Raw genomic sequence first — 14,044 nt, forward strand, 5'->3', positions numbered from 1 at the left:
GCCTTGTATAGAGGTCCTGGATGGCAGGAAGCTTCGGCCGTACACACTACCCTCTGTAGTGCCTTGCCGAGCAGTTGCCATTCCAGGCAGTGATGCAACCAGCCAGGATGCTCTTGATGGTGCAGCTGTAGAACCTTTTGAGGATCTGAGGACCCATGCCAAATATTTTCAGTTTCCTGAGGGGGAATAGGTTTGGTCGTGCCCTCTTCACGACTGTCTTGGTGTGCTTGGACCATGTTAGTTTGTTGGTGATGTGGACACCAAGGAACTTGAAGCTCTCAACCTGCTCCACTGCAGCCCGTCGATTAGAATGGGAGCATGCTCGGTCCTCATTTTCCTGTAGTCCACAATCATCTCCTTTTTCTTGATGTAGTTGAGGGAGAGGTTGTTGTTCTGGCACCACACGGCCCGGTCTCTGAACCCCTCCCTATAGGCTGTCTCGTCGTTGTCAGTGATCAGGCCTACCACTGTTGTGTCATCGGCAAACTTAATGATTGGAGTCGTGGGAGTAGAGGAAAGAACTGAGAATGCAATGTGGAGGGGCTCCTTTGTTGAGGATCAGCATGGCGGATGTGCCATCATCATGGCAGCCTTGTCAGGAAGTCCAGGATCCAGAGGGAGGTGTTTAGTTCCCGGGTCCGTAGCTTATTGATGAGCTTTGAGGGCACTATGGTGTTGAAAGCTGAGCTGTAGTCAATGAATAGCATTCTCACATAGGTGTTCCTTTTGTCCAGGTGGGAAAGGGCAGTGTGGAGTGCAATAGAGATTGCATCATCTGTGGATCTGTTAGGGCGGTATGCAAATTGGTGTGTGTCTAGGGTTTCTGGGATAATGGTGTTGATGTGTGCCATGACTAGCTTTTCAAAGCTCTTCATGGCTACAGACGTAAGAGCTACGGGTCGGTAGTCATTTCGACAGGTTACCTCAGTGTCCTTGGGCACAGGGACTATGGTGGTCTGCTTGAAACATGTTGGTATTACAGACTCGGACAGGGAGAGGTTGAAAATGTCAGTGAAGACACTTGCCAGTTGGTCAGTGCATGCTCGCAGTACACGTCCTGGTAATCCGTCTGGCCCTGCGGCCTTGTAAAATGTTGACCTGTTTAAAGGTCTTACTCACACCGGCTGCAGATTGTGTACAGAGTGTGATATCACACAGTCGTCCAAAACAGCAGGTGCTCTCATGCATGTTTCAGTGTTATTTGCCTCGAAGCGAGAATATAAGTGGTTTAGCTTGTCTGGTAGGTCTGTGTCACTGGGCTGCTCTCAGCTGTGCTTCCCTTTGTAGTCTGTAATGGTTTGCAAGCCCTGCCACATCCGATGAGCGTCGGAGCCAGATCTTAGTCCTGTGTTGACACTTTGCCTGTTTGATGGTTCGCTAAGCTAAATTCTAGCTATGTTTGTTGACACCATACAATGCATTCTGGTTATCATGTGAACAGTTATCAGACCAAATATGTTATAACAAAACGAGGTGAAGGGATAATTCACTCAACTGACTTAAATTGTAACTTTCGTTACTCAGGGTTGACAGCTCAGACCCCCTTTCCAGGGGTTTTATTTAGCTTATAAACTTTTCCTTTGTTTGGCCCCCATTTATTGATAAATCCTCTATTATAGTAATATTTTCTGCCTTATATCCCCCCACGATACCTTCCCCCATTTCTACCCCCCATGGACTTGAAATCCCCCACAAACTCCCCTAAAATAGTGTCACCAAATCTGGCAACCCTGTTTAGCTTTCGCACTATGGTTCGGCTATGCAGTAGGCTTGTATGTGGGGTGATGATCTTTGAGGTGATAACATTTTATTTGCTTTGTGATTTATCAAAAACTGTAAATGACTTGTTAAGTCATGTGCTCCAGTTCTTGTCTACAATGTAACAAGTAAATCGAATATTTGCAATATGCTGAAAAGTGGCCAAACTAAGTTCATATTTTTCAGGCAATGGGCGCTGCCTTCTTCAACTTTGACTTTGTTTATTTGCATCTTATAGTGAATGGCATTCTGGGATTAGGGAATTTTCACTTGTCAAACATAAACAAACATGGCCGCCATAATAAAGAACATATCTGCTGTTAGCTTACCTCTTTTCGAAACAATATTATATTTCCTTGTGCTCACCAGAGATGTGGTACATTATAAACAAGTCTAGCTGTTAGGTCGCTAACTTACATTTTGTTTTTTGTCAGCACAACCTGCTATTTTGACTGGTTTATGAAATGAGTTTGGCTGTGGATGTTTTCTGTGTGATGTTTAGATGATGAAGTTCGCATTTATCTTTTACATTACAACACCTTCATTTCCCCATCAATACAAACATTGTTTCGATGCTTTTCAGACAACAATCCTGTTCAGACACGTTTAGACACTCAACTGTCACCAAATTGTACCACTAATCAGTAGATGACTTCCATATTTTGATATGGTAATACGGTATGTTTGTGCATGTGTGTGCATGGGTTTGGTTCCAACTCACCCAGCAGGTGTTTAAGGACAGCCTGGTTCTGGTCCCAGATGCTGTTGAAGGTGCTCCAGCGAGAGCGTCCATCAGGGAGGGGGTTCTTGCGGACCCAGCCCCCGCAGGCATACTGGTAGAAGTCTTGGCAGGGGTCGGCGCTGCGGTCCAGGGCCTCTACGATCTTACTGGCCACCGTAATACAGGCCTCGGTCAGACAAAGGCTCCGCGCTGGGTCTGGTGTCAAGGTAGAAAAACAGAATTCTGTAATGCTTTATAAAGCCTGCTGGTATAATGCTTCATGATGTTGTTATAATGCATTGTCACAAGAGTTTTGTCACAAGCATGTACGGCCCCATAATGCCTTAATAATCATTCATCACGATACTGCTAAACACCAGCCAGTTGAAATGTTGATACACAGAGAGACCATAACATATTATAAGCCGTATTGTAAAGACGTAACACATGTGTGTGTGTGCTCATGTATGAGTGTGTATTTGCATGCATGCGTGTGTGCGTGTAACCAAAAGCCTCTCACCTTTGTTGTAGCGTATGCCCAGTGTGACGGCACATCCGAACAGGGCGAGGAGAGAGGCAAGCAGCACGCCAGCCAGCACCACCTCCATCTGCGTCCTCCTGCCCAGGGGACTGAGGAGTTGGATGCCGCCCTTCCGGAAGCCAACCTGTGGAAATACATGAGTCAGAGACAGAAGAGAGGATGGGATGGGATGACATCACATCACAAGTACCACAGACATAGCCAAGAGGGCCTCCATTCATGCAGAACTGTGGTGGAGTTCTAACACTCCCTGCACATGTCACATATACAAAAATCCCCATTGGAGACCGGGGTTTGATTCCTGTGTTCACCCTTCCTACAGTTTTTTCCCACCTGCCTGAATATATAAAAAAATATATATACATATTTTAAGCCTCCATTCCTCTTTCCGAGTGACTTTCTAATGAATGAAATACCGCTATGAGGTTAATCTCGGAACCGAGAACCCATTTTCGCATGATCACTGGCCAGCTCTCGATTTGGCATTCACTCTGTCACGAGGTACTACTATGAAGTATCAATTTAGTGTAGTTTAAAAAAAATGTAAACAATAACATTGTTTTGCACTAAGTAAGGGAGGATGTGGGGGTTGAACCCCGGTCTCGGGTGGGAATTAAAAATAAATATGAAATTACTAACACTAACTTTGCTGATAGCTACTTTATTGAGGAACAATTAACTTACTATAACTGAGCTATGTAGTTGTCCCACCTATGTCACACCCTGATCGGTTTCACCTGTCTTTGTGCTTGTCTCCAACCCCCCCAAGGTGTCGCCCATCTTCACCATTATCCCCTTTCATTAATATCTGTGTTCTCTGTTGCTAGTTCGTCTTGTCAGGTCTTACCAGCGTGTTTCCCATTTTCTCAAGGTTCTGTTTCCTAGTTTCCCCGGTTCTGACTATTCTGCCTGCCCTGACCCCGAGCCTGCCTGCCGTTCTGTACCTTACTGACTCTGCCCTGGATTACGGACCTCTGCCTGCCCTTGACCTGTCTTTTGCCTTCCCCCTGTTTGGGTCAATAACCATCTGTGATTCTAGCTGTCTGCATCTGGGTCTTATCGTGAGTTCTGATAACCTAGCCGTCTTAAGAAGAATGCACTAACTGTAAGCTGCTCTGGATAAGAGTGTCTGCTAAATTACTAAAATGTCAATTTAAAATGGGGTAGCATACAGTATGTGACTCAGAGACTGACATTAGAGTCTGAAAGATACCTCCTAATCGCATAAGCCAGGAGTATTTTTTTGGTTGCACGAACATTATGATCACTTGCCTGAAAATGTAAATGAGCTATTTACACCCAGAAGTGCCATATACACTAAGTATACCAAACGTTAAGACCACATTCCTAATATTGGGTTCCACAATCCATGTCTCAATTGTCTGAAGGCTAAAAAATCATTCTTTAACCTGTCTCCTCCCCTTCAATCTACACTGATTGAAGAGGATTTGACAAGTGACATAAATAAGGGATTATAGCTTTCACCTTGATTCACCTGGTTAGTCTATGTCATGGAAAGAGAACGTGTTCTTAATGTTTTGGAATTGTATTTGTATTTTGGTTGTTATCAGTAAAACAATTCTCAGAGCAGACTCAACTTTCCCAACTGCCATAAATACTATGAATTGTTTCACTTAAACAATGAGGAGGAACCAGAAATTTCAGTTTAAGGCTATTGGAATTCTTTGCCGTTTGGTTTTAACTTGTTTTATTACCTGCCCAATGGGACAACCAAAGAGCAGGCTCAACTTGCTCAACTGCTCAAGGTCAATTGCTACGGGCAATAAGGCAACCCTCAATGGCAATCACTGTTACTAGCCAGGAGCGATACCGCTGGACCACAGGCTCTGCACACATTACATGTCTAAAGGTAATGTGCTACTACTGTTCATCTGCAGTAATAATCAACTGAACCTTCTACACACTTTTCCTCAGACAATAATGTCCTCTTTAAAATCAGTACTGTAACATCTATGTGTCACTGGGCTTTGTCATCTATGATGACACTTAGTTCTGACTGTTTACAATGACATTTCAGGGACCAAATTCAAGAGAAAGCACGAGACAGACATGACAAATCCATTGTTCACAAATCCATTGTTCTTCCTTTTTTATGGTTTCCCACATAACATCATACTTTGATTAAGTCTTTTCTGTTTCTCATTGTTGGGCTAATAGAACAGGAGTTTAAGCCCAGATTCTGTGTAATAATGCTCCGGGGTGAAGTTTCCCCTAGGTACCTTAGCCATTAGTGGGGGAAATGAAAAACTGACCCATGATCGGCGTACAAGTCGAATTCACCCTAGTCCTATAATAACACACTGACATTGTGTGGCCTCTCCATTTTCATTGACCTCTGACCCCCACACATCAACCAATGAGCTCAGACTGACCTCCACACTGTCCGGAGACATGCCTCCATCGGCTGGGTTTTCTGCCGCCTCCTCCTCCTCAAATGTTGCGCGCTTGTAGCTGGACATCTGCATGGGGAAGAAAGGAAGAAAAGAGTTTGCATCAATAATAATAGAAGATAAATAAAAAAAAATAAGAGGAAGAGAGTAAGCAGTACAGAGAAGTTACAGGACATCACAGCAGTACCGACTTGGAATGAAGGAATGTATTAGAGAAACCAACCAGGCCACACATGAGAGAGAGAGAGGGAGAAGAATGGAAAAAGGAGAGAGATCCCCCTGGGGTTTCTCATCCCTGCCATTCCGTCACACTGCATTACCCCCTCTTCACACACTAAGGTGTGTGTGTTTAGTGATGGAAAACAGAACACAGGAGTATGTGTTTGTGTGTCCTGATCTTGATGCGTTTTGTGAAACTTTGATGATTGTCATTTCTGTCCTTTGTAGAATGATCATCATGTGACTACTACATCTTTGTAACATGGCCCCCTTATGAGTGGCCCCTGAGCTGTGCCAGACACCCCCCACTCAGAACAGAGCTGCAGACTAAATACAGGAGCGTCAGGGGATGGATCCAAATCCTTGTGTTTAATTAACCTTCTCAGGTTATAACATACCACACGCACAAGCACGACATACACACAGTTTTTATTTAACAATGGATAACTACAATAATGTTTTAGTTACACAGGCAAATCTAAATAACTTCCTCATCCATGGTTAGGTTAATTTCATGGTGACAGGGGGCAGTATTTTCACAGATTTTCCCGTCCTCAATTTTTTTTATTATTTACACGTAAAAAAATACCTAAAGTTGTATTACAAAAGTAGTTTGAAATGTTTTGACAAAGTTTACAGGTAACTTTTGAGATATTTTGTAGTCACATTGCACAAGTTGGAACCGGTGTTGTTCTGGATCAAACGCGCCAAATAAATGGACATTTTGGATATATATCGAAGGAATTAATCGAAACAAAAGGACCATTTGTGATGTTTATGGGATATATTGGAGTGCCCACAAAAGAAGCTCGTCAAAGGTAAGGCATGATTTATTTGTATTTCTGTGTTTTGCGTCGCGCCAGCAGGGTTGAAATATGCTTTCTCTCTTTGTTTACGGAGGTGCTACCCTCAGATAATAGCATCGTTTGCTTTTCGCCTGAAAAGCCTTTTTGAAATCTGACATGTTGGCTGGATTCACAACGAGTGTAGCTTTAATTTTGATTCTTACATGTGTGATTTCATGAAAGTCCCACATAACCCAGAGGTTAAAAACAACTCAAGTTAAGACAACATAATAATTCAAAGCAGAAGTGTTAGAAATGAAACAAATTCATTGGACCAGCGCCGGAGCGAAAATGACGGAGTGAATGGTAGCCATACAGAAAGTTCGCCATCAAAGTAGAAAAGAAAAACACAACCGTAGTGTATTTCAGCTAACTACTCAAACACATAGCATAACTTTTTTTACTGCCATTCTATTTATTTAAATGTGTTGAATGGTCTAATGCTCTGGTCTAATGAATGTGTTTGTTTTCGAATGCTCAGCATGGAATTATTACGTTGCGTTGACCTTCATTATTTTAAACCTTTTAACCTTTAAACATTAACATTTCTGTGAACACAAACATCGTTGCATAGAAACACCAGCGTGCTCCTCACCAAAGCCCTTAACATACCACATACCTCTGCCAGTTAAAAGCACTCTCCTCATCACAGATAACTCCATAACAGTCTCTGTATGACACTAATTCTAAGAATGCCCTCATGCTGGACTGGCTTGTATGGAAGACGAGCTCGGGGATGACATTCCAAACAATGAACTTCCCGAATCATCATAACAACATTCTCTCTAAAGGTAAATGTTAGGTTCCATCTGTGACCTGTTCCAACTTCCAACCCTTTTAGATCCTACAGTGGGGAAGGTCGTAATGGGCCGTTGTCTCCATGAGAACATTACTCATCAACAAGCCTCAGAAAGAGCACACTGACATAAGCACAACGTGTCCCTTCACATTTTCTGGTTGAAAAGAAACCATATAAACAACGTGGGAAAATCCCTTGAGACACACGCTTGCACACTAACAGACCCACACACACACACTTGCACGCAAAGTACTCTCTGTATGACCTTTCTAATAGGCTACTCTCAAAATCTTCCTTTCATCCGCCCACATCACACTGACCATGTTCCTCTCTCCTTTACACCCCCCCACAACTCGTTTCCTCCTATCCAATCCAAAGCCATCACCACAAAATAGACTAGCTTTCTAGGAATCATGTGAGCTCTATTCATGGCATTTCTATCTACAATATTCAGTACGCTGCGTTCTCCTGATCACGACCCAGCTAGGAAAAGGACGTATGCCTGGTAAACCTTGGTCTCTTCCAACAGCCACTTCCTCTTCGAGTCCATTAACAAAACCCCATACTATAGATACTGAGCACACTTAATGTCCCTAGCTAGTGGGTATATTGTTATCACATCTTAAAACTGTGACTTGGTATAAGACCCAGGCTACGTACCAAATTACACCCTTTTATCTATTTAGTGCACTACCTTGACCAGAGCCCATCGGGGATTGAAAAATCATAATCAGTCAACGCCGATACCGATATCGATTATTAGAGGACCAAAAAAAGCAGATACCGATTAAAATTGGCTGATTTTTATTTATATATTTGTAATAATGGCAATTACAACAATACTGAATGAAAACTTAATTAACTTAATATAATACATAAATAAAATCTATTTAGTCTCAAATAAATATTGAAACATGTTCAATTTGGTTTAAATAATGCAAAGACACAGTGTTGGGACTGAAAGTAAAAGTGCAAAGCGCTGTGCTCCAACCATTGCGAAGAGCTGCTGGCAAACACAGGAAAGTGCGGTTTGAATGAATGCTTACGAGCTTGCTGCTGCCAACCACCACGCAGTCAGACTGCTCTATCAAATATCAAATCATAGACTTAATTATAATATAATAAAACACACAGAAATATGAGCCTTAGGTCATTAACATGGTCAAATCCGGAAACTACAATTTCGAAAACAAAATGTTTATTCTTTCAGTGAAATACGGAACCGTTCCGTATTTTATCGAACGGGTGACATCCATAAGTCTAAATATTGCTGTTACATTGCACAACCTTCAATGTTATGTAATCATTGTGTAAAATTCTGGCAAATTAATTACGATCTTTGTTAGGAAGAAATGGTCTTCACACAGTTCACACTTGTAACGAGCCAAGCAGCCCAAACTGCTGCATATACCCTTACTCTGCTTGCACAGAATTCAAGAGAAGTGGCACAATTGCCCTAGTTTTAAGAAAGGCATTGATTTTAAGAAAGACATTGATGTTCATGGTTAGTACATTGGAGCGACGACAGTGCTTTTTTCACGAATGCGTGTGTTAAATCATCACCCGTTTGGCGAAGTAGGCTGTGATTCGATGATAAAATTAACAGGCACCGCATTGATTATTTGCAACGCAGGACAAGCTAGTTAAACTAGTAATATCACACAACCATGTGTAGTTAACTGGTGATTATGTTAAGATTGATTGTTTTTTATAAGATACATTTAATGCTCGCTAGCAACTTAACTTGGCTCCTTGCTGCACTCACATAACAGGTGGTCAGCCTGCCACATAGTTTCCTCGTGGAGTGCAATGTAATTGGCCATAATCGGCGTCCAAAAATGCTGATTACCGATTGTTATGAAAACTTGAAAATCGGCCCTAATTAAATTGGCCATGCAGATTAAGTCGGTCGACCTCTAGTCTGGTCAAAACACTATGTAAGATATACAGTAGGGTACCATTTTGGAAGTAACCACAAACAAAGAAATGCAGTAAATGCCCACAGCCATTTGTAGTGAAAAGTGATCCTGTTTTGTGATTATTATTACCACCATTATCATTTATTTCTGGATCCCCAGAACTCTGTATGAGAAGTAAACAGTTTCTAAACATTTCCCGAACTCTGTGTGGCCAGGGAGGACAAGCAGTCTTTTCACCGAGGCTATAATATGAATCATGAATGTGGAGTAGCCAATTGCATAGGCTGTTGCGGGAACAGCTGGAGGGTTCAGGTGGGGTCATAGGAACGGGGATGACGCTGAACATGTGTGGTTGCTTTACTGGAAATTAGAACGCAACGGTGCCAGTAGGACAGCACCAGAGAAACAATCCCCAGAACTCTGTATGAGAAGTAAACCGTTTCTAAACATTTCCCAAACTCTGTATGCAGAGTAACTACATAATAGACCAGTATCCTGTCCAGGGGGGGATAATTGTATATCAAGCTACCTCACGCTGTAGAAACAGGAGATAGTCAGGCAGGATCGTTACTAGTCGAATGTACAGTATATACAGAAGAAATGTTGTAAAAGAAAAGTTGTAAAAGCCTATTATTGTTATTATATTTCGTTATTCTAGTAACATTTTGATGACAATTTCCCTGAGATAAATGTTGTATATAATGCGCTATGGGCAATTCTGGCTCGGACAAGGCTTACTTACTAACGTTTTAATCTAGTGTATGAGGAGTAACCAGTACATAAAACCGAAACTCAGTGATGTGAAGTTAGGCTGAACAACACAGAGGCCTGCACTGAAATTGGAGTCAGTGGAAGCTGCTGAGTGGAGAACTGCTCATAATAATGTCTGGAATGGAGTGAATGTCCGTCCTCCCTCAGCAGCCTCCATTGGTTAGAGTATGTGCAACAAATTACTATGGTAGAGGTTAGAGTTACAATGTTCACACACACAGATTCAGTACCAGTCAAAATTTGACACCTACTCATTCAAGGGTTTATCTTAATTTCTACTATTTTCTACATTGTAGAATAGTAAGTGAAGACATAACTATGAAATAACACATAGGGAATCATGTAGTAACCAAAAAAAGTTAAACAAATCAAAATATATTTTAGATTCTTCAATGTGGCCACCCTTTGACTTGATGACAGCTTTGCCCACTCTTGGCATTCTCTCAACCAACTACACCTGGAATGCTTTCCCACCAGTCTTGAAAAGAGTTCCCACATATGCTGAGCACTGTTTTTCCTTCACTCCGTGGTCCAACTCAAACCATCTCAATTGGGATGAGGTCGGTTAATTGTGGAGGCCAGGTCATCTGATGCAGCACTCCATCACACTCCTTCTTGGTCAAATAGCTCTTACACGGCCTGGAAGTGTGTTTTGGGTCATTGTCTTGTTGAAAAACATTTGATAATCCCACTAAGCGCAAACAAGATGGATGGCATATCGCTACAGAATGCTGTGGTAGCCTTGCTGTTTAAGTGTACCTTGAATTCTAAATAAATCATTGCCTTGTTTAAGTGTACTTTGAATTCTAAATAAATCATTGACAGTGGTGTCACCAGCAAAGCACCCCCACACCTTCACACCTCCTCCTCTATGCTTCACGGTGGGAACCACACATGCAGAGATAATGCGTTGGAACCAAAAATCTCAAATTGGGACTCATCAGACCAAAAGGACAGATTTCTACTGGTCTAATGTCCATTGCTCGTGTTTCTTGACCCAAGCAAGTCTCTTATTATTATTGGTGTTCTTTAGTGGTGGTTTATTTGCAGCAAATCGACCATGAAGGCCTGATTCACTCAGTCTCCTCTGAACAGTTGATGTTGAGATTTGTCTGTTACTTGAACTCTGTGAAGCATTTATTTGGGCTGCAATTTCTGAGGGCTGGTAACTTATCCTCTGAAACAGAGGTAACTCTGGGTCTTCCTTTCCTGTGGCGGTTGTCATGAGAGCCAGTTTCATCACAGCGTTTCATGGTTTTTGCGACTGCACTTGAAGAAACTTTCAAAGTTCTCAAAATGTTCAGGACCGACTGAACATCATGTCTTAAAGTGATGGACTGTCGTTTCTCTTTGGTCTTTTACCAAATAGGGCTATCGTCTGTATACCACCCCTACCTTGTCACACAACACAACAGATTGTCTCAAACATATTAAGAAGGAAAGAAAACCCCTCAGGGGTGCGTGCTCTGTCCCCTCCTGTACTCCCTGCTCACTCATGACTGCACGACCAGGCACGACTCCAACACCATCATTAAGTTTGCCGATGACACAACAGTGGTAGAACCTGATCACTGACAACGATGAGACAGCCTATAGGGAGGAGTTCAATGACCTGACCATGTGGTGCCAGGACAACAACCTATCACTCAACGTGATCAAGACAAAGGAGATGATTGTGGACTACAGGAAAAGGAGGTCTGAGCATGCCCCCATTCTCATCGACGGGCTGTAGTGGCACAGGTTGAGAGCTTCAAGTTCCTTGGCGTCCACATCATCAACAAACTAAAATGGCCCAAGCACACCAAGACAGTCGTGAAGAGGGCACGGCAAAACCTATTCACCCTCAGGAGACTCAAAAGATTTGGCATGGGTCCTCAGAAGGTTCTACAGCTGCACCAACGAGAGCATCCTGACGGGTTGCATCACTGCCTGGTAAGGCAACTGCTCGGCCTTCAATGGCAAGGTAGGTGTCACGTCCTGACCATAGAAAGCCTGTATTTTCTATGGTAGAATAGGTCAGGGCGTGACTAGGGGTTTTAGTTTAGTTTATTATTTCTATGTGGGGTTCTAGGTTTAATTTTCTATGTTGGGGTTTGTGTATGATTCCCAATTAGAGGCAGCTGGTAATCGTTGTCTCTAATTGGGGATCATACTTAAGTCATTTTCCACCTGTGGGTTATGGGATATTGTTTATGTTTAGTTGCCTGTTAGCACTGCATTGTCGTCACGGTTCGTTTATTCGTTATTGTTCTGTTTTTTCTAAGTTTCACTTTCTAATGTGGAACTCTACGTACCTTGGTCCATTTATGCAAACGATCGTGACAGTAGGGCAAACGGCCCAATACATCACTGGGGCCAAGCTTGCTGCCATCCAGGACCTCTATACCAGGTGGTGTCAGAGGAAGGCCCTAAAAATTGTCTCCAGCCACCCTAGTCATAGACTGTTCTCTCTGCTACCGCACAGCAAGCGGTACCGGAGCGCCAAGTCTAGGTCCAAGAGGCTTCTAAACAGCTTCTACCCCCAATCCATAAGACTCCAGAACATAAAATGGCTACCCAGACTATCTGCATTTGCCCCCCCCCCCCTTTTTACGCTGCTGCTACTCTGTTATTATCTATGCATAGTCACTTTAATAACTCTACCTACATGTACATATTACCTCAATTACCTCAACTAACCAGTGCCCCCACACATTGACTCTGTACTTGTACCCCCTGTATATAGCCATGCTATTATTATTTTACTGCTGCTCTTTAATTATTTGGTACTTTTTTTGTATTTTTCTTAAAACTACATTGTTGGTTAAGGACTTGTAAGTAAGCACTTCACTGTAAGGTTCTATGTGGGGTTCTAGGTTTAATGTTGTATTCAGCGCATGTGACAAATAAAATGTGATTTGATTTGAGATTGCATTTTTTTTTACTTTTAACAAGTCACACCTGTTAATTGAAATGCATTCCAGGTGACTACCTCATGAATTTGTTAGAGAGAAGATCAGGAGTGTGCAAAGCTGTCATCAAGGAAAAGGGTGGCTACTTAGAAGAATCTCAAATTATTTTGATTTGTTTAACACTTTTTTTGGTTACTACATGATTCCGTATGTGTTATTTAATAGTTGACATCTTCACTATTATTCTACAATGTAGAAAATAGTAAAAAATAAATACAAACCCTGCAATGAGTAGGTGTGTCCAAACTTGTACTGTACACACACACATACACAAGCAGGTCTACTTCTTGGGGCTAAATCCACGGGGGTGTTCTTCCACCTATACCTAAACGGAATCCAGAGAGTATAAGTTTCCGTATTTGTGTGTATATCTGCACGTGTGTGTGTGTCTATGTACATAAATGGGTAAGAGTGAATCTGCATGCGTGCTTGCCTGTGCGTGTGTGCGTGTGTGTGTGTGTGTGTGTGTGCGTGTGTGTGTGTGTGTGTGTGTGTGTGTGTGTGTGTGTGTGTGTGTGTGTGTGTGTGTGTGTGCGTGCGTGTGTGTGTGCGTGTGTGTGTGTGAGAGGAGAGAGAGAAAAGAGAGAGAGGGAGGGAGTACCCGTGCTGAGGGAGGCGAAGGGAAGGGAGAGGTTTTCCCGAGCTGCAGGAGTGGTGCGGGACTTTCACTGTGCGGAATGTGATTGTTTGAAGTGGTTTCCTGAGGAGTGTTTTTGAAGGAAAGCGACATTGGTGGAGTTCACCCTGGCACAATTCAGCCTTCTGCCCCCAAGAGCTGGAAATACAGTCAACCCCCCATCTCACCACTGTATCGCCACAGAGGTCACCACAGTCCCCACACACATATGCAGGCACGCATACATGCACATACACACGCACACATATAGAGATGATACACATTCTGTTGTATAAACACATATACAGTTATCATGTTATACATACTCTCACGGAAACAAAACCTTCTTTGACTGGGTGAGATGAGGACTCGCTGACTAGAATACTAAGCAAGAGAAAATTACCGAGGGACTGCGTGAGAGAGAGATAAGGAGGACTATGGGAGAGAGGAAAGAGGGTGACACAGAGAGAAGTACAGAAAGAGAGAGGGACAG

General features: G+C 42.6%; 1 protein-coding gene across 4 annotated transcripts in view; it reads right to left on the minus strand.

Annotated features, from left to right (window-relative positions):
- Positions 1-14,044, minus strand: part of LOC118366021 (endothelin-converting enzyme 2-like) — an 82,818-nt gene that overhangs the window by 53,740 nt on the left and 15,034 nt on the right. For all 4 annotated transcript variants that reach the window (XM_052491639.1, XM_052491638.1, XM_052491640.1 and 1 more), the window contains 3 exons: positions 5,414-5,500; positions 3,000-3,144; positions 2,480-2,695 (listed from right to left, as the gene is read on the minus strand). In XM_052491639.1, coding sequence (XP_052347599.1) covers positions 2,480-2,695; positions 3,000-3,144; positions 5,414-5,500 — 448 coding nt within the window. The remainder of the gene's footprint in view (positions 1-2,479; positions 2,696-2,999; positions 3,145-5,413; positions 5,501-14,044) is intronic.

Source organism: Oncorhynchus keta, chromosome 33 (genome assembly GCF_023373465.1).
Source record: "Oncorhynchus keta strain PuntledgeMale-10-30-2019 chromosome 33, Oket_V2, whole genome shotgun sequence".
Lineage (NCBI taxonomy): Eukaryota > Metazoa > Chordata > Actinopteri > Salmoniformes > Salmonidae > Oncorhynchus > Oncorhynchus keta.